Raw genomic sequence first — 20,945 nt, forward strand, 5'->3', positions numbered from 1 at the left:
GAGTTCCCTTCACCACGAATTGATTGAAGACAGCTATAAGTCTGCTATATAAGTTACTTTGTGTGACTTTAAGAGGCTTAACTACATTGTTTATTCTGGGTATTGTAAAAAGAAATGCTTATGTACGCATCTCCATTTATTCATAGACTAACTAATCAAATTGCAAAGCACATTCCAGTCTGCTATCTAACATCTACATAACTTCATTTAACATACTTGAGCATTTACCCCAGGTTCTTATAATTAAATACACACAAATGTACAACAATCAACCAATAGGGTAGCTTGTTTTACCTATTATTATAGGTATATGAAAAGAAAATGTATTGATATTGAATCAAAACAATGAAAAGATAAAGTGTCATACATAGCACAGTGCATGTTCATGCGTCTGATGCGTGCCATTGAGGTCAAAGTCCAAAGTGTCACAGGGAAGCACAATAGTGTTACTGCAAGAAAATGGAAAAGGAAACTTATAACCTGTTATACTATAATCATTAATTGGAACATTTTATATTCATAGCATCTCTCAAACTGGGATAGAAATGTGTGTTAGGTTCATAAAAAAAAGTTACATGTCTGCAAAGGGTATGAAAAATATCAGTGAGGAAGAGAAATAACTTAGACCAAAAGCTACCAGAGCAAATGGAAATGTGACAATATTTCTCCATACACTTTTTAAACCGAATCTATCATAATATATCTATCTATTCAACTGTGGCAAAGAGGAGCAAGTCTGTTTTATTTACCCAAGTAATGAAAAATAGGCTACAGCATGGTAAACAGAGAAGACAATTTAAAGAACCACTGCATGTCTGCAGTGTGCCATCAGAAAGTTAGACTGGACAGGAATCTCTTCCACACACATAACAAGATAGAAATGCAGACCCCTTTCTTACACGAGTATTCATTCATTTTGAAAAAAGCTGCTAATATTCCTTTAAATCTGTCATGCATGTGCATGTTTGGTAAGAGACCAGTGTTACAATGATAATGACAACATAGAGAATGACAGTTTAAAGTAAGATGCACATAAACTTTGTTCTTTTGAAGATAAAGAGAAATTATTTGGACATAAGATATAGAAAATGGAATATACCGTAAATAAATAATATAAATCCTCCCATAATGCCCACACATGGTTGACAAAATAACAGAAACCACTTACAATGCATAAACCCTGCAGCAAAAATAGGCTACCTCAGTGTCGGTGAGGCTCATAAATTTGAGTTATCTTTAGGGCTAGTGAGTAGGCCCTAACCAATACTGATTGTGACGCACTTAATGGCCTTATAAATGGAAGTTTAATTGAATCAATTCATCTGAGAGTCAACAAAAACTCGGAAGTGCACTTTTGTATGCACAACAACTGTTTTTTAAGGTGTTTGTTACTCTGTGCCTCCAGCGTCTGGTCTTCCATTACCCCTTTGTTTCTGCCTGAGTAAGACTGTACTCAGCAGAAGCACCTATAAAGCACTATCTGTTTGTTATATCTTAGCCATCCATATGCCAGTTTTCTTACATTTGTGTGTTTTCTAAATCATTTCCAATAATTTCATTCTTTGACAAGAATACCTGTGCCTTAAATCAACAAAAGGTCACTACAGCAGTTGAAAGTTTACCAATAGGGTTGAGTATCATTTTAAAAAATACAATACCAGTGCCAATACTGGTACCCCTAAAGTCCAGCCCGGGGCTAATTATGGCCCTCTTACAGATTTTAAATAGCCCATGGTTTGTCTTACAAAATATACTATATGTGGCCCGCTACACAATATTGGTTAATCAAGCTCTCAGCATTTTGACATTTTTTACGCTCATGGCAGGATTATCATACAGCTGTAGACATTCACAAAGTATAAACTATGTAGGCAGAAGTGTATGTTTTCATGAAGAGACACTAAACAAGCAAACAAAGAAAGAAGCATAACAGCGTCAACAGTGAGGGCCACTGCTCTTAGGAGCTGACAACGTTTTCAAGTGAATATAAAACAGTTGCGTTTTTCTAATCTGTATGCGATTTTTTTCTTTTAGTGACCCATATGATGCAAGAAGCAACTGGCCCCAGAGTTTTTTCACATTATCTAATATGGCCCCCATTCAAAAAACTTTGGACATCCCTGCCTTAAATAGATTGCAATACAGATAGCCATAACAATACTCTTAAAACATTTTGGCGACATCTTAGTATACAGAACTGCTAACTCCATCAATACACTGTGCTCCACTCCACCACACCGGACTGTATGGGTTGGGGCTGCTGCTGCAGGAGTGAGAGCTCCGCACCAAGGACCAATTAGTTGTCATCTTTGATGCACACACATTGACAGGACTAACTGTTTGTTGGGACCATTTATTAACTCTGTGTTGGATGTTAGCTACTGCAGCTGTGTTAGCTTGTGCTAACCAGGCAGATGTCGACTAACAGTTTGCCAGGAGGAGAAAGACAGCAGCAACAGAAAGTTTGCAGATGGGGCAAGGAGCCTGGATGGTCTGGAATAGGACCTCTGGTGCAAAAAGGATTGATTGCAGGTATTTTTTGACTGGAGACATTTCTATACTACTTGGCACTGGGCCACTTTGGCCTATACCTTAAAAGTACTGAATACTGACACCCAGCCCTACTTACCAACATGGGTTTAACCTGTTATCTAACTGAAGAATCCTCAGCTATAAGAAGGTTTTGTTCAATTTTGTTCTGTGTAAGTGTGGAGAAGAAGAAAAAACACTGGTAAAAAACAAAAAAACAAAACAAAAAGAGAAGCCAGGTGGATGAATCCGAATAAATACACCTTTTATTTGACTGATTAACAGATCTGATTATACAAACGCCAACACAGAGCTCTGAAATAACAGGACCAATCAGCGAGACAATGACTGTACATTCTTGGTGTGACCCTCCCTTGTTCTGACCCCCTTACCCACCCACCACCCCGCCCGCAGTAACTACTGAACTGAAACACGAGTGCCTCTTTCTGTACAAGTAAAGCTCAGCTACCCACCCACCCGCCTACCCTCTACAACCCTCCCCGTTCAGTGCACTGTCTGTTATCTACAGGTCTGAGCAGTGTCTATAGGGGGATGTTTGGCCAAATGTAGAACTGGGTGCCATCAAGATGGACCTTAAGGGCCCTCTACACAGGACTAGCGCTTGAGTGTGAACTTCCTTTTTTTTGTCATGTTTGGTTTGTGTAGTCTAGCAGACAGTGCTGCTGTAATAATAGTGTATGCACTGTTTTAAGAGCTTGTAGTGTAAGAGCATAGTAATGTTTTTGCCTTTTGGTTGAAATGCAAACAGCCAAAAATCTCTCGACATACAACTAGGTTAAAGTAACTTCCTTAATTCTCTCCGTCAGCCTCATTCTCTCTCACATGCGCACACACACACACACACACACACACACACACACGCAAATACTGGTATGTTTGTCCCTTCATGTTAAAAAACAAGACTGTTTGCAAATTTGTTTCAGGCATTTTTTTTTTTTTTTGTTCTCAATCTCTTCTTCTGGTCAAGTGTGACTTGCCCCACGCACATTAAACACACAATCACACAATCATCCCTATAGTACCCTAAGTGCAGTTTCCTCAACATGCACCATGTAGCAGTTCCTACAGTAAAAACACCTTCTGCACCATCACAAGAAATGGATGGATAACACACTCTCGCTTTCATTCCAGTAATCAATCTTTTTCAACCCACCTCTCACTTCCTCTCATCCCAACCTCCACACCCCCCACTGGTCCCCCATACCCATTTTCTCTCATGTAACAGACAGTCTTGTATGTAACAGTGACAAATACTCGCAATCAGAGCAACAGCCAGGAGGAGAGGAGAGAGGGGGGGGAAGCAGAACGAGGGGTAGGGGGAAAGGGTGAGTTCTTCTCCTTGAGGAGAAAGTGAAAGATGATGGGGAGGGGAAAACCGTGTGCCTCTTTTCTCCCCGCATCTTTGTGATGGAGTGGAGGGTGAGAGTGGAGGGAGGGTGGACCAAGGGAGGTGGAAGGTGGGGGAAGGGAGCAGGATGTGGTGCGTTGGTCTTCATGTGTCCTGGCCGTCGGTGGCAGGGGTGTCGTTGGCATTGGGCAAGTCTGAGTCAGTCTCCCGGCTGGATATGCGGTCCAGCTCCGCCTGTACATCGCTCAGGCCCAGCTTTGAACCTGCATCGAGCATGGGTATATACAAATATACAAATCAGCACTACACCATGGCAAAGATGTGTTTTAGCCAGTGAAATAAACACAGCAGTGAGTGGTTAAGGCACAATGCAACACGTACAAAGGCATTTACACATGATTAAAATAAGAGCTGGGTTCAATACTGATATTAACAAAATATTACTGGAATAATATTAACAGGGTTTTAGTATTATTCATCCGGCTTTTTAAATCCATCTGGTACAATAATCTCAGAAGACAGGGCTGGTTTCAGTGGTCTCATTGTTTCTCATCTCATTTGTGAGAGGATGAACAGCTGCAAGAGCACTTAGCTGACAGAGGAGATGGAGAAGAGGTGGTAAAATAGTTTGGCTTGACTTCGTTGATTTAAATAGTTTTTGTTAATGTTTATCAGTGACATTGAATTTAGATAATATGGGATCATTTGTTCACTTCCAGGTTTTTGTTCTATTAGGGCTGTACCATATAGAGCCATACAGAGTTTGAGATTTTGTACAGCTTCAGCATTCATTGATTTGTACTTGTCGCAAGAGACTTTTGTTGTGTTTCTTTATGGCTGCATGACAGGCCTGCAATTTACTCAGTATGCTGTATGCTTCATAAAGTAGTACCAGTATGACTTGCTGTGTGTGTAGTTACCTAATTTAAAGCAGACCAAAGTGGAAGACGGATCTTATGTACTGCAACTTTTAGCACCTGACAGTTTTGAAATTGCATTGTAAACGTAAGGCTACAAGTAATGATTATTTTCATTATCACTTATTATCAATTAATTTGCCCATTATTTTTTTGATTAATCTTTTGTTAATAAAATATCAGAAAATAGGAAAAAATGTAATCTCAAATGAAACCAGCAAATGTTTGACTTCTTTCCTTAAAAACTAAAACTATTATTTGATTAACAAAATAGCTGTTGATTAACTTTTTGTTGATTAATTATTCGATAAATCGTCGCAGCTCTAGTTAGAAGAATTGTTCTGTCTAAATGATCTACCTTCATCCATTTGAAATATGAGGAATGGATATCGGGTATATGTATATAGTATCAAGATAACATTTTATCATACATCACCCAACCTTAGTTAGAATCATGTGCAATGTTTGTAGCAGATGTTAGTCGTGAGAAATGCAATGCAACATGCCAAAAAATATATAGAGGAGCAGAATGGAGACAGGGTATTAGGAGGGGAGGCATTAAGGGTGCAATTGTTATTAAATCATTGGTCAATCAAATAAAATGATCCCGGCATGACTGGCACTTTTTCCCCCGAAGCAAATTGAGGTGAAAAGAGTGCAGCTCTTAAACATGTTGGTCTTTCTGCAGGTAATTTTTACACAGTTCTGGATCTTGCAACGATTGTGAAATAAATACAAGTATTCATATACATATAAACCAGGTCAAATGAAACTTTAGACCCTGAAATAATATTTTTTGGTTGGTGTTTAGGCTTTAAAATCTGCAATTGAAGAAACTACCTGCATTCCTAACAACAAAGATAAGGTACATGGTGCAAAAGTAATTTAATAGCCATGGGATCATCTCCTGAACCACAACTTAATTCCTCAGTTCTTGTTTTAAAGATTTTCCTATAATCAAATCTCATTATGTAAATAAACAAATTGACATAATTTGTAGCCCGCAACCAGGTCTGTGTGTGTGTGGGTGTGTGTGTACACAAGAAGTGAACAGGTGATACAGGAAGCTTGATCCCTGCATTGTTCCTCCACATGTGCTGGAGAAAGTTGAAGGCTTGGGGAAGGGAAAGGGGTCAAAGGAAATAAAGGGATGCTTCTTAGAATGAACAAAGACATACACAAGCAATAATGAATGAGAAATATCTCTCTCACACACACCTTAACGTGGCCAGCATCCTCTGACTAGTGCATACACATACACACACATTATGAGTGATGTTACCAGTGAGACTGCACAACACACTATGAGCATAGTTAAAGGGAAACTTCTGTACCTTTAAACCTGGACCAGATTTTCCCATGTTTTTGTGTCTAAGTAAACTGGTCCAGTTATGAGTGAGAGCGCTGCAGCCAAGCAGCAGTCAAACAGGCTGTAATGTAGCTATTAAGGGCATATGTGCATAGTCATTTTACGTCCACTGAAAGTACTTGTTTTTGCCACTGACAGGCTCAGATTGTTATGGTAAGTGTGTGACAACATTACGGAAAGGATCCTTACAGTGAAAAACCTTCAGCATCAGACTCCCTTTAAATAAAAAGTAATTTTAGCATGTATAGAGCCAAAACATTTTCAAATCTAATCTCTTTTTTTTCCTCAACCAAGCCAGAGTTGGTAATTGTTGGAACAGTGGAGAGACGAACCGAGGCAGTTTTTGTTTGTTATTTTGTTTCTGTCGACTGAAGTGTGTTTTACAATGATACGATTATTGTTTATTTAAATGAAATCTGGTGGGTTTGGTGAGAGCAGTTTTGGAACTGTTTCTGGTTTAAAAAAAAATAAAAGAAAAAATGTCTTTCAAAAAAAGGTTAATCTCTCTCTTTCATAATATTGTCATACACCAGCAATAACAATCTGAACCCATCAGTGGCAAAAACAAGCACTTTCAGTGGATGCAAATTGACGGTGTATAATTGCACATTAACTTTACATTGCAGTCTGTTTTGGCTTCAAAAATTCTTGTCTCCATTAGTGACTAAGACACAAAAATGGAAAAAAAGAGTCTAGCTTTAAAAAATACCAAAGGTACCCTTTAAGAATGAAAAGTCAGTCACACAGAGCTACAAACAGGCAGAAAGATGATGGGTGTTTGCTTGGACTCAGACCCTTTCATGATTTTCTTTACCATGTGTTATGTTCATGTCTGGAGTAGAGGACAGGAGAGCAAAGAGGCGAGAAAATGAAGGATGGCAGATGGGAAGTGAAAACCAAAAAGAAGCTGAGTGGTAAAAGGTAACTGAAAGTGGCATTAAAGCCAAAAAATGATTGAATAAATGAGCACTTTTCCTCTATCCTAAAAAAAAATCAGTGTTTCACTGATAATCTCTGCCACCAGTGTGTCTTCTTACCTGACTTGCGTACTGTTCCTGGAGTGTTGTTACCGCCACCTGGCGTCCCAGGACCCCCTGTCCCAGCTTTCTTTGTCAGTAGACTGTTGAAGAAATTGGCCAGCACACCCTCACTGGTCTGACCTGCAGGAGAGCGGGACTAAAGTTAAAAAAACCCCACATAGACACACAAAGCAGTGCACCGACTGATCAGTGCTCATAAATTTAGGTTGCAGTGATGGAATGCATTACACACCTGACTGTGGCATGGCGTTTGCTACGTTAGCCGCAGCTGAGCGATTACTCGTCCTTGGGGAGCCGGTGGGTGCTCTGCTGGTGGTGTCCTGAGAACGATGACAGTTTATTTCACACATGATCAGTGGGGGGAGCTTTACTTTCTCTTATGAGCCAAAACTAGCAAAAAAAATAAAAATAAAAATAAAAAGGCACTCACCACTGGTCGCCCTGCTGTCACAGCGGGCTGTTTGGCCAGCAGCGACTGCAAATTAAAGCACAATATGCACACTCACTCCAACTAGTATTGAAGTGACAAATCAGGACCCTCAAGTCAGATTTAATCTGAATACCATCACACACCAAACACAACAGAATTTTTTTCTGACCTGCAGTTTTACCAGAAACACTTGGTCATCTTCTGCTTGAATCTCCTTTTCATGTACAATCTGGTGACAAGTGAGAAAAAATATATTTCAAAAGTTACTTCAAGTCTTTCATTAAAACTCTACAGCAACTATTAAATTATATTGGAAAAAACTGTCATGATCCCCGCAGGGATATTGGCTACATCTTGACACATTGGCTGTGAATAATGAAGCAGAAAGTAATGATATATTATATTACAGATGTCATCAATCTGTTCCCTAAGAGGATCTTTTAAAGTGAGCAGCTTTTTAGTGAGAGTCTTTACCTTTCTGACTGGCGGTTTGACTATTACTTCCTCATAGCTGTCATCTGATTTTACTGTCTGGAAGTTCTCGTGAAGAATGGCAATCTTCTTCTCATTGTCCCAACCTGATGGACTAAGAGAGACGCAGAGGAAGGGTTACAAACCAAATACAGGTGGCCTCACAGACCTGCATGCATACACACATGTAAAGGCGTGCTTACATGAAGACGGCGTCTCTTTCCACCACTTGTGCCGGGCAGTGGAAGGGAAAGCCGTAGAGTCTGTGGACCAGATATTTGTACAGGATGTCCAGGTTTTTCATCTCCTTCACTGATGTGTAAACCAGAGACGCCCCGTCTGACACGACTGTCAAGGACATTTTCAACACCGTGATTTCTAAATTCACAACCAAACATTAATACCACAGCGACAAAAAAACCTACATCTCTTCATAACAGTAGCACCACAGAAGCACAGGTTCTAGCTTTGACTAAGTGCTACCAGTCAATAAAAAGCAGTGTGTGATCATGGCTCATTTCAAACACTATAACCTTGAAAAGCTAATACCGCCTTTACTCAGCATTTACTGAAGAAATCACTCTGAAAAACAAACTTTTTCAGCACTACTGGGTTATCTATCTGCTTTATGGAACTCTCTTTGCAGCAAAGCAATATTAATGACAACGGTTCAGCTTACAGTGGCCAAAATACTGCAATAAGAAAACTGATGGCAACTTTGCCTTTGACCTAAGAACAAAGCACCTTGTTCTACTGGTCACTCAGATGTATCAACATCCTTCATCAGTTGGACATTAGAGTACAAGCCAAAATGTGAATGAATGCCTTAAATTTCTGCATCAGAAGGGAAAACTGCAGAGTCAGTGGTATTGATCAACAGCCCCATTAAAACTCCTGCGTTTACTGTTCTGTGACCAAAAGTTTCATTTTGTTTTCTGACCCTACACATTCTTGTTTGTGCACTCTATAGCTCACAGCAGAGACAACGTAAAGTGAAGGATACACTGCAGACAGAAACGTCTGATATGAGACTGGATGAAGTCCAGGTGTTCGTCTCTGTAGTCGTGCTCCTTCTCCAGTGTGCTGATGGCGTCGCACTGAGGACAGAAAAGTAGGCGTCAGACACAGGTGAATGTATGCAGGTAGAGGCAATGAAAAAAAGTCAAATAAAAATGACACATTGTTTTCTAAATAATGAACAGCACAAGAACCAAGTACACTCAGATTTTAAGATAAATATGTTTCCACACATGCGCTTAGGGTTTCTAAAGCTTAAGAAATTAGATTTAAGACATCTAAGACTTTTTAAATACCACTTGGAATAAAATATAAGACCAATATTACAATAACTAATACTTATGGAAATAAACATGAACCTGAAACATGAATCAATTACTTAACTTTCTTTTTAAATAATACATGTTACCTATTCTATTGACATTTTACAACGCAACAAGCTACCATTTTTCAGGCTTTAAGTATTTATTTAAGACATTTTAATATAAAAATTAAGACTGTTTTTTCAATCAGAAATGAATGAAATTACTTAAACAACTTTTCAAGGATCTGCAGGAACCCTATTTGTTCATAATCCAACAACAGTGAGTGAATGTGTGTACCTTGGTGCAGACCACCACCATTGGTATTCCCAGGTTGTGTGTGAGTGTGTTGTCTCCTAACGGCAGGAGCACGCTCTCCTCCTCTTCACTCCTCCTCTGCGGGGTGCCATCCTCCCCACTGCCCGGCTCTGTGTACTCCTGGAACTGTTTTACAACTACACACACACACACACACACAAACAAACAAACAAACACACACAAAATTAAAAAAACAAAATGGGAAGCAAAAAGTAAGACCTGGGTTATAATTTTAAACATGTGGCATTATTACTCATAAATGACATGCTAGGACAAAATCCAGGTTAATGGTCCAATGTAAAGCTTTCAAAAAGGTCTTTGATAAAGAAGTGTCTTCATACTGCTTAGAACATTTCCATAAAAAAACACTGACATATACTCTGTTTTAAACTTCATCTACCAGTCAGCCCGACTGCTGTCAGTATGACTCACGTCTGTGCTCCAGCTCCCGCAGCGTTTCCGGGGCGACCCGGAGTTTGTCGATGTGTTCCCTAGCGACAGCAGCCCACTTCTGAAGAGAGTCAAGGGCGTTCCACGGCCGCGACATGTCAACCGTTATCAGCAGCAACGTGTTCCCGATGGAGTCCACTGGCACAGCTACACCCTGCAGACCTTTGTGGTAAAGGTCTCCGTCTAACACCCAGGCATTACACCTAGTGTGGTCTAAACACACACATCAGTATAAACACATTACATCAGAGGTACTCTGTAGAGGGATAAAAAAGACTACATGAAAATTTGTCCATGGACTGCTAAAAGTTGCTGGTTACCATCAATGTCGTCGTCATGGACACTGAAGTAAAGGTATTCCAGGCCACGCCCTTTCATGAACTCTTCAACCCCTTGTAGCTTTGCAACCAAGGTGGTCTTCCCCGAACCCACCTCACCTAAACATGCAACCACAAAATCAGTATAAAAAAAATAAAATTAAAAAACTCCAAAACAAAACCGAGTAAAAGACCGCAGACTAATTATGGCGAGTAGCATTGTACATGTCAGCATCCACTGCTATACAGATAAGAATATTGCATTTTAGTGCTGAAACAGTAAATGTTATAGTTTTTGTTTTTTTCTTCTTCAGAAAAATAAGGAAGCAAGAATTCAAATTTGACAAAAGCATGGTGAACTGCTGCCAACACACCACTCCACTGCTTAAGGTGTACAGTTTGTCCATGCATGCTGCTGCCCTCTCATGCTATGAGACACATCGCAGGGTTAGTAGAAATGATATATGTGCAAAAATGTGCACCACACACTGTCCAAAATTAGGACTGCACAAAAATGCACAAATACAGGACTGATGACTGATAATAAAGATGAATGTTTTGTAATTCATTTGTTAATCACTTGGTTTGTAAAGTGCCAAAACATTGTGGCAAATGCCCATCACAATTTCCTGAATGGCAACCAACAGGCCACAACCTTAAGATATCTAGTTTACTGTCATAATGAACAAATAAAAGCATCATATCCTTACAACTGAGAAGCCTGAAAGATAATGTGTTTTTGCTTAACAAAATGACTAAATTGACTAATTGATTATCAAAATAGTTGCAGAAAAATTTTCTGCCAATCACCAAATCCATTTATGAAGTAATCGTTTCATCTCTGGACAATATATATGTGTAGCACTGTCGCTTAACCTAGTGGTTATTTTTTTTAATAATCATTTTGTTTTTTGGTCTATAAAAAGAAAATAATAAAAAAAAACATTGAATCAATGTTTCCCAAAGCCCAGGATGATGTTATCAAGTGTCTTGTTTTGTCCGCAACCCAAAGATATTCAGTTTACTGTCACAGAAGAGTAAAGTATCCAGAAAATATTAAAATATAAGAAGCTGGAATCAGAGAAAAACGCAAACTGATTGATCTATTATCAAATTACTTTTAAATTGCTGACCACTAACATGTTAATCATTGCAGCTCTATGTAGCAAACACATATTGTATATTATACAATATTTTCCTTTGACTTGAGCAACACAGCTTCATCATACAGAGTTTGCAGTTTTCATCAAGAATCAAAAGCACTTATATACTATATATTTGACAATGGACTCTTTGTGCTTTAGTCCTGGCATTATGGCCAACCTCAACGCTGAGGTGACATTGTTATTGTGCATGTTAGAAGGGTCAAGGCTGCATCCATTCTTGCACTATGCCTTATTATGTCGACAGGGGGACTCAATGCACCATAAAGCAGAGCTTGCTGATGTTGTCATGGACAGCACAACAGACTGCTGGCTTTAAAGCTATACATCGGCAACCACCTCGCTGATTAGCTGGAATGGGTAGCAGGCTGCGGATTATCCTGGGCGGATGTGTGTGTTTGTGTGTGTGTGCAGCAGCGGGGCACGAGGACAGAGCGAGACGGGGAGGCACCCTCTCTGTTTCAGTCACATAAAAAACACAGGCTGATGGTTTGTCTTGTCCGCTCAGCATCATCGGCTACTAGCATCACTGGATGCTACGATGACTTGCAGTGTTTCAAAGCGGCCCGATTCTCTCTCGTGAGATGATGCTAAGGTGACGACGCTGAAGTTAGCTTCCGATTCGTCGCTTCCGATTCAGCAGTTAATGGGAGCGTTAAAAGGAAACATAAATTACATTGTTAAACGACGTATTCTCAGCTTTTTGCACATCTTACTGTAGTGAAAGCATGTTAGACGTTTTAAGTAAAGCCGCAATGATGTCTAAAACCCACTTTCGCATTTGTGAAACCTTCATTCTATTTGTGAAAATGCATTTCACTGCACTGAAGACTGCATTGAACCAGGTCCAGATCAACAACTGCTGTACTTAGAGAGGTCAGATTTGGACTAGATTATCCCAGAGAGCCTACATATGATTTAAAAACCAATTTCAGATTTTTAAAACCTTTTTTTTCTATTTGAACCCCCCCCAGTAATTTCTCCCGTGTTTTCCCACAAATACAGCAAAGGTTTCACAAATTTGAAACTGTGTTTTAAATCATGATGATGTAGTCTCCAGATAAGTCTCATCCAAGTATAGTGATTTATCAGAGAGACCTGGTCCAATGTGGTCTACATGGGAAAAATGCAGTAAAAGTATTTACTAGTACTTTTTTGCATGTTCACAAATAGAACATATGTTCCACAAATCTGGAATTGTGTTTTAAATCATCCTTAGCCTTTCTGGGATAATCTAGTTCAGATTTGACCCGCTGGAGTATATCAGTTTTGTGATCTGGACCTGGATCAATGTGGTCTACATGGAAAAAGGCAGTGGAATCTCCTTTTGTTAATACATTATCACAAACAGAGTAAAGGTTTCACAAATTTGAAAATAGGTTGCAGACAGGGTTGAGCCTTTACTTAATATGCTTTCACCACAAAGAAGGTGCAAAAAGCAAAGAACCGGTCGTTAAGCAATACTAAATATGTTTCCCTTTACTCTCCCAGTTACTGCCGAATGGGGAGCTACAATTTTTAAACTAACTTCAGCGCCATCTCATAAAATAATGGTTAGGTGTGTGCGTTGTACGCGCGCGCCCATGCTCGTGCGAAAATACACCTGTCTCTCTCTGCTAGCACTCGCTAGCCAGGCTTGAACACAAAAGCACAATTAGTCCAGAGTAAGCTAGCTCACTAGCTATTGAGCAGTATTAAGTCTTTCAGGATGCACAGGATGAGATGAAGCTAACGATGCTTATTGGCTAGACTGCAGACAGATACCCACCCATGACCAGGACATTTTTCCCAGACGGTAGCTTAGACCTTGAATGGGTTGACACTTCACTCAGGATGGTGGACCTGCAGAGAGAGCAGCCCCGTTACAACACGGCCAAACAAGGCTTCTTCATTCATTAACAAACTGACAGCGAGCAGCTAAAGCGAGCTAGTGCTGCTGTGTCACCAGTCTGCTGGTGCTGATGCTAGCTAGCCTCGTTAGCAAGCTAGCTGTCAAACCATCCTCATCCCAGCACAATGGACCCTCTGCGCCCACAAACACTGCTCCTAATAACGCGTCTTAAATAACGTTTCGCCCACCATAAGTCCTGTCCGTCATCCTCCTCTGGGTTGGAGTTCTCCAGCGTGCTCTTAGGTCCAGTTGAGGTGGAGGATAATAATGCACTCCTCCCTGAAGTCGCCATCTTCGCAGGGCTTGTAAACCGAGCAGAGCCCCCGGATGTAGCAGCAGCGTGCTAACCTAGCCTGGTGCACCGCACGCCGGGGCCGGGGCGTGGTCCGCCCGCACAAAGCTGGGGTCCCTGCTCCAGACATGACATGATCTCATCCGCAAAGTGACACATCTGCACAGACCAATCACGTCAAGTTATGTGCATGAGGAGAGTCCACATCTGAGTATATTATTATGTAGACTGGCTTCAAACATCTTCAGTTATCCAATAATTCCATCATTTATTTATTAAATTTCAAGGTGCGATGCGGTTTTAAGGTGCAATTATTCTTTGTACTCTGTTTTAACTACAGTAATTCAACTACAGCAATACTCTGTGCAAGTATTCAAATGTGTAATGTCCTTCAACTCTTGAATTTAGGCTATATTTAACTGTTTGAAATCTGGGAAAATTGTGTTGATTTCTTTCAAAAACATGGGGAGAAGGCAATGAATAACTTCACAAGACATGGCCCAAAAATAAGCAGGAAATTAGGTATACTGAAAAAGAAAAAAAAATGTTACAAGAAAATCACCTGAAAATAACTAAAAAAAGAAATGTCACAAAAAAACAAACAAGAAAATTGCCTCCAAAAAGTGCTGAAAGCTGTTTAAAAAAACAGTATACTTTTTTCTGTGACATAATTTTAGATATGTAATTGTAGTAACTATAAATATAGTTATTAACCCCCCCCCCCTTTTTTTATACCCCACCCTTTTATATCCACTTATTTTGTGGTCATTTTCTTGTCATTTTTTTACCACTGTCTTGAAAATGCCAATGTGAAAAGCTTCTGAATGCAGGATAAGAAAATGAACCAGATTTGAAAGGGTATCACACATATGTTCTATTTCTGACTTTACATACTTGTTTTATACATTGTATTGTAGCATAAGGCACACAGTTTCATGTTTTTACACACTTTACTCACTCAGCACATTATACATATCTATAAATTAAAAATATTTAGATACTAGTGGTAGTTGTTTTTATTATTATTACTGTGTTTAGTATCTACTTTATGTTTTTACATACTCTGTGCTGGTATTTATTTCTACTTTATGTAATTCTCTACGCTTGGCATCAGAGCGATTATAACAAACTGCAATTTTACCCAGGAATCAATTAAGTATTTCTGATTCTGATACTAAATTAATGTATTACTCTAGTTGCTCTTGTGGTACAAAATCTAGGTTATTATGACAATTTTAGGCTATATACAATATTTTTGCTACAATGTATACCCTTCCAGGCCGGTTCATCAGAGTAAATTATCAGGAGAAATGGGTTTTCACAAGAGCCACGCAAATCCGTTTCAGACTAAATATCCTCTTAAATCAATGCGTTGATTTGTGCATAATATGGCTCTGGGCCTAAGCTTACAGGATAGAGATAAAGCTGTAATACCATGTAGGAATTGGATTCACTTCAAATTGACTATTATGCATAGACTAGAAGCTGAGATTAAGAGCATCAGTGATTTTACAACAGGTTTGACAATGTGATGATGTGATAACATAGGGGACAGAAGGGAATTAATCCAATAATACAGCCTTTTAAATTATAGCTAAATACACTAATTTAGTTTGGAGTTTATTCAAAATCAGAGCATGTTCAGCACAGATCTAAATATTAGTACAGCACCTTTCATGCAGGTTAGTGCAATTCCAAGCATAGGCGGATTAAAAGACAATGGGCCCCTGGGACACAGATATGCAAAAGGCCCCACCACCTCTTCTACATACAGACTACATACAGAGGAGCAGGACACACAGACTTAGTGATGGTTGAAACTCTATGGTATGCATTTCTTTGCAGTCATTACGTATCTTTTTGTGGTTATGTGTCTCTTTGGGGTAATTTTGTGTCTTATTGTTTGGATGATTTGAGTCTCTTTGGGTTCATTTTGTGTCTTATTGTTTGGATGATTTGAGTCTCTTTGGGGTCATTCTGTGTCTTATTGTTTGGATGATTTGTGTCTCTTTGGGGTAATTTTCTGTCTCTGTGGTTGTTTTACCTGTTTTTACTGTTATTTTTTGTCTCTCTTTGCAGTTCATTTCCATCTTTTTGTTCTAATTTTGAGTCTCTTTAATTTAAGCTTGTTCACTAATTCATAATTCCAGGTAATTTACAGTTGACTTGATAAACCAATAATAACACAGTACAAATATAAACTGGAGACCAATCTAAACTAAAATTACAATGATTTTTTAAAAAAGTAGTGGAAGATACATCACATCCTGACAGCTGACTGACAGAAGATTGACAGAAGCTGCAATGAGGGATGACAGCACATTAAAATGACAGATGACCAGTCGAATGGTAATAACAGGTATATGAATCATTTAAGTGAACAAAACAATGGTAGAGATTATCAACAAAAAAAACCAACAACCAGAAAATAATGATGCAGAAATGCATCTGTAGGCTAATTTAGCATGTAAAATTTTTGAATCCACAAGGCATGCAGTTATAACTCAAATGTTACACATTGCAAAGTACGCTGCTGTTGGCAGAGCGCTCTGGGTTGATCTCAGTCTCTACCAAATTTGGTGAATGGCATTTTGTTTTATCTCCACAGTAACAAATACATGAGAAGCAGGGCCAAAGTACAGCGCACGCCGTAATGAAGTGGTGGTATGTCCCAACTGTGTGCATACTGCATGTAACACTACAAGGGCAGCTGCAGTGCCAACTAAAAGTAAAAAGAAAAAGTATGCAGATCGGAACGCACCCGTGGACTATGAGAGGACGGCGAAGGGCCCAAAGAGACTGCTTGTGCATAGGGCCAAGAAATTGTTGCTACACCCCTGGAGCCATCCCCTGCAGCAGTGATCAGTGGGTCCTAGTCCTAATGTGGGTCGCAGATTCATACTGATGGACTGTAAGTGACTTGTGAACATGTCAAGTTTGTAAAAGCACACTTAATTTTGAAGTAAAGACCTACAAACTTTGATAAGGGCCTCATTTATTACATGAACCTGTTTTTTCTTTCCAGTACAGCAACTATTTTATTGTCCTGTTCTTGGTATTATTTGGCCTGTTAACATGCTGTGCCTTGTTAGTTTTTATATGACCAGTCTTGCAGCATTAATATGCACTTTTTGGTTGCAGTGCAATACAGTTACTGAATTTTAAGTAATTGCACTTTATTCTTGCAATGTTTTATTTCACTGTGTTGTGAGCCCATGTGTTTATTTATTTATTGTGTAAAATTGAACATTCTGTCATTTATCTTAGATGTAGACCCTGAGCAAATGTAATGACTGAGGAGAAATCTGGACCCCGTGGCTGGACCAGTTGGAAACCACTGCCCCATATAGGACCTTATATATTCTGATTATGTCAGCAGCAAAATCACTTCACACACTGTGATCACACGTTTTAAATTCGTCTGAACCAATGAATCTGGCGGGCACAGCGTGAACTTTAAATTAACTACAGTGTGGTCTCAGGTGTGCGGTCATCGCTTATTATAAAACCGCTGAAGCACATCGTAGCCAATCAAAGCTGAGACCCGGAAAATCAGTTTTACAGGCCACGTGTCAGTTCACAGTGACAACCACGAGATGGCGCTGACGCTCCGCGCGCTGAGGCCCGCCGGTCCCTGGACACTGTGCGCTCTCTGCGGCCCCCGGTGGAGCAAGCGGATTACAAACTCTAGTTAAGTGGCGCACCGTCCTCCTCCTCCTCCCCATCTTTCACCCAGAGTAAACCCAGGCGCACGGAGCGCATCCTCACCGTGCTCGCCCTGAGGGAATTAGAAAGCAGCTCTGTTTGGCTGTCAGCGCCAAAGCCGTCCGAGCTCTGCAGTGTGAAGAAAACATATAGACAAAAGAGTGAGGAGACAGAGATGGGTCCGAAGGCGGTGGTGAGGCATCCGTGATTGTCAAGTAAACGGCGGTGAAGTTGCTCGGCTCCGCTCGGATCTTTTCTCCAGGTCGTTGAGGTGAGTTTTCTCTCTGCAGGAGATAGGAGCAGCCCGGATGGTGCATGTCTTAACCCGCTGCATGACAGAGAGAGCTGGAGACTCTAAACATTTGGACATCTTTTCTGTATTGGTTTATAAGTGGAAGTCATATATGATGACATCAGTTGTTCATAGTCTGATTTATCATTTTTATTCTTTACCAGCTTGTTGTGGATTTATTAATTTATGCAGAATAAAACAGAACATAAAACTATCATTTTACTATCAGGTAATATGTTTATATGAAATCCACACTGACTTGAGAGATCATGTCTTTGGAGGAAATACTGGAAAATACCATTGTAGTCTACTCTTAGAAAACCTCTGCTTTAATTTATTTTGGCTGGAGTGTTATAAGACGAGATAAGCCCTATGGGAGGGGGAGATCTGCTCCATTCTCTGTCTGCATCTCTTCTCCTCTCTCCCCTCGCTCTCACTTGCCTGCTTGCCTTTCCCCCAGTCTTTTCTCTCTCTCCATCCCTCTAATCCCCCCTCTCACAACCACTGTCTCCCTCACTCTCACTGCCTCTGTCAGCTCTAATAACACTGTGAGTTTGCAACACCAGACTGCCTCACTTCTGATACTCCTCTGTGTCTCTCCTCACCCCCAGCTGCCTTTTTGCAATGTCCACTCTCAGCTGAGCATGTTGCTGTCACCTGTTATGATTAATATTCCATGTAGGGTCTATGCATAACATGCCACACTTTGCTGCCTGTGCTGTGTCTGGATGCCGACTCCTCTCTGTGCCTGATAATCAATATGTGGCAGAGCAATTACAGTACTTGAATGTTATGGATCTTCCTATTGGCTGAATCATTAATGTCACATCTGCCACAGTCACTCAACACACGTGCACATGTGAAGGTGAATGGTCACACACACAATGACAGGTTTGCACACAAACACACACAGTCAAGGGTCAAGGCAATTGAGCTCTGAGTCGTGATTGATTGTTACAGTGTGGAGAATACGAGCTGACGGTGAGGAGCCGTGGAATGATTATTAGACATCTTACACCACCCGGCAATCAATCATTCTGGTTTTTGTTTGGGCATTTTTTTGATTTATGCACACGTTTTTGAGCACACAAACCAATTTGTTTCAAAGCCTTTTATTCTGCAATTTTATTCTGTTTATGACAGCAAGAGCAATACAGTAAAACATTGCAATTCTCTGCAGGAACATGTACTGTCAAATGTTACATGCCCTATGATTCTGTAAGCTTAACTACCTGTTCATCAGGGGGAAAACACCAAAAATTTGTCAAAACACATCTTCCGCTTCAACCATTTCCACTAATGCATTTAATTAGAATTCAAATTATCAAAATAAACCAGTTGTAAGCATTGACAAAACCACTTTTGGGACTTTTTCTCCCCCCAAGAAGCTATTGAAATCTTGTGCTGAAGTGCAATATGAAAATTCATTGTCACCTCTGGCAATGTGCAACACATGTGGTAGCTGATTCTTTGCTGTACTGTAAAGGCACATCTCGCACACAGTGGTTGCAGAAATCTTCTACATCCTCCATCACTTATCAGTGTCATCTGCTGTCAGTCACCCGGAACAGACAGGCATCTGCTGCTTCCCGCACACACACTCACACCAGCAGATATGTAACCACTGTGCACAGGGGGTCACATACAGCAATACAACTATACACACCACCTACACACAGGTCACACACCTGCCCTGTGGCTCTGCCCAGTCCACACCCGTTCGTCTGGAGCTATACAGCAAATTCACTGAGCTTAGCTAAAAATAATCACCACCAGCCAAGACACACATGGAACATGAATTATGGAAGACAGAGGGAGAGAGAGAGACATTCAGGTCAGATTCAGACCCAGTTCCAAGAGCTTTGCTCCCTAAGGATGATACTACTATACTGCGGCATTAATATTCAGTTTGTACCATCTAGCTCATCAGACCTGCGGTTATCCTTTAGTTTGGACTAACTGGACATGAAGCTACCTGAGGTACAGCTCAGTTCTCCACGTTCAATATAGGCTGGGAGAATGTATCTATGTATTTTGAGATTAATAATACATGCAATGCAGTGTTTCCAGTGTTGTAGTATTATATTTATAACTGGATCCTGCTTTGTAGGCTTTGAGTAAAGAGCACATGGTGGGAGGTCATTAAACGTATCATTGATGATGCCACAATGCATTTTTAAGTGTTCTTTCTACTGTACTGTACTAAGTGTACTGTTAATTTTCGACAGGGGTCGATACTAGTGTCATCTTTCCATTAAATATGAAGCTGCAGTCAGGAGATGGTTAGCTTAGCTTAGCATAAAGACTGGTGGCAGGGGAACAGATGTGCTTTGTTGTAAGGTAGCCAAATCCAATTAAAGTTCACTTATGGGTTTTTTACAAAAAGAATGGACAAGATATAATGTGTTAATTAAAGGGAAATTTTGGTATTTTTCAACCTAGACTTATTTTCCGATATTTTGTGTCTAAATGGCCGACGGGAACAACATTTTTTGATGTTTGATAATGTCAGTCTAGTATTGACAGAGAGGGCTGCAGCTGCAAAATGAGCTGCGCTGTAATCGTTTGGAGCAATATGGCACTGTTATGTATATTGGTTTTGCTAGTGACAGGCTCAGATTGTTATTATAAGTGCCCCATAACATTATGGAGTGTAATTATGGTGTCAGTCTATCCTCATGCTACGTTTTGTATGATATCCAACGGAAATGCACACTCAACAATTCATATGATATCATATGACATCATAATGTTCAAATTCTGGTGCATTTATTTGGATAGGAAAAGTACATGAGAGCAGCCTGCCGGAAACATCTGAAAAACTGGCTAAATGAAAGCTTAACTGCTTTAACTAAAGATGCTAAGAGCTCAAATACATTGCTAGAAAAGCTGTAATAGTGTAAAAAGAGGAAGTTGATGTCAAGTGAAAAGGTTAATGAAAGAAATGCTTAATGCACTGAAGAAAATAAGTAAAACAAATTGAATCAGAACATAAACGCACTTGAAGAGCATTCAATTTTGACATTTTGAATGGTTTCTGTAGCTTCAAGTATGCAGGGGTACTAGTCAATCA

At 39.9% G+C, this 20,945-nt stretch overlaps 2 protein-coding genes across 3 annotated transcripts in view; one reads left to right on the plus strand and one right to left on the minus strand.

Moving 5' to 3' along the window:
- Positions 1 to 2,773: 2,773 nt before the first annotated feature.
- dync1li1 (dynein, cytoplasmic 1, light intermediate chain 1) lies at positions 2,774 to 13,964 on the minus strand. Of its 2 annotated transcripts, XM_042506960.2 has the most exons (14): positions 13,772 to 13,964; positions 13,461 to 13,534; positions 10,533 to 10,649; positions 10,195 to 10,425; positions 9,745 to 9,899; positions 9,129 to 9,222; positions 8,329 to 8,464; positions 8,129 to 8,240; positions 7,824 to 7,883; positions 7,655 to 7,699; positions 7,457 to 7,544; positions 7,222 to 7,344; positions 6,999 to 7,016; positions 2,774 to 4,161 (listed from the first exon to the last, which is right to left on the minus strand). In XM_042506960.2, the coding sequence occupies exons 1-14, from the start codon at positions 13,873 to 13,875 to the stop codon at positions 4,043 to 4,045; spliced, it is 1,476 nt and encodes a 491-aa protein (XP_042362894.1). In that variant the 5' UTR covers positions 13,876 to 13,964; the 3' UTR covers positions 2,774 to 4,042. The 2 variants fall into 2 exon arrangements, with proteins under 2 accessions (XP_042362894.1, XP_042362895.1); XM_042506961.2 differs by lacking the exon at positions 6,999 to 7,016 and having other exon boundaries at positions 13,772 to 13,958.
- A 2,631-nt stretch (positions 13,965 to 16,595) lies between these two features.
- cpne4b (copine IVb) overlaps positions 16,596 to 20,945 on the plus strand; it is a 28,733-nt gene continuing 24,383 nt past the window's right edge. Inside the window, exons 1-2 of the mRNA XM_042506160.2 lie at positions 16,596 to 16,786; positions 17,143 to 17,851. The gene's annotated coding sequence lies outside the window, so the exon portion shown is untranslated. The remainder of the gene's footprint in view (positions 16,787 to 17,142; positions 17,852 to 20,945) is intronic.

The sequence above is a fragment of the Plectropomus leopardus genome, chromosome 17, assembly GCF_026936395.1.
Source record: "Plectropomus leopardus strain MGB_pleo_1.0 chromosome 17, ASM2693639v1, whole genome shotgun sequence".
NCBI lineage: Eukaryota > Metazoa > Chordata > Actinopteri > Perciformes > Serranidae > Plectropomus > Plectropomus leopardus.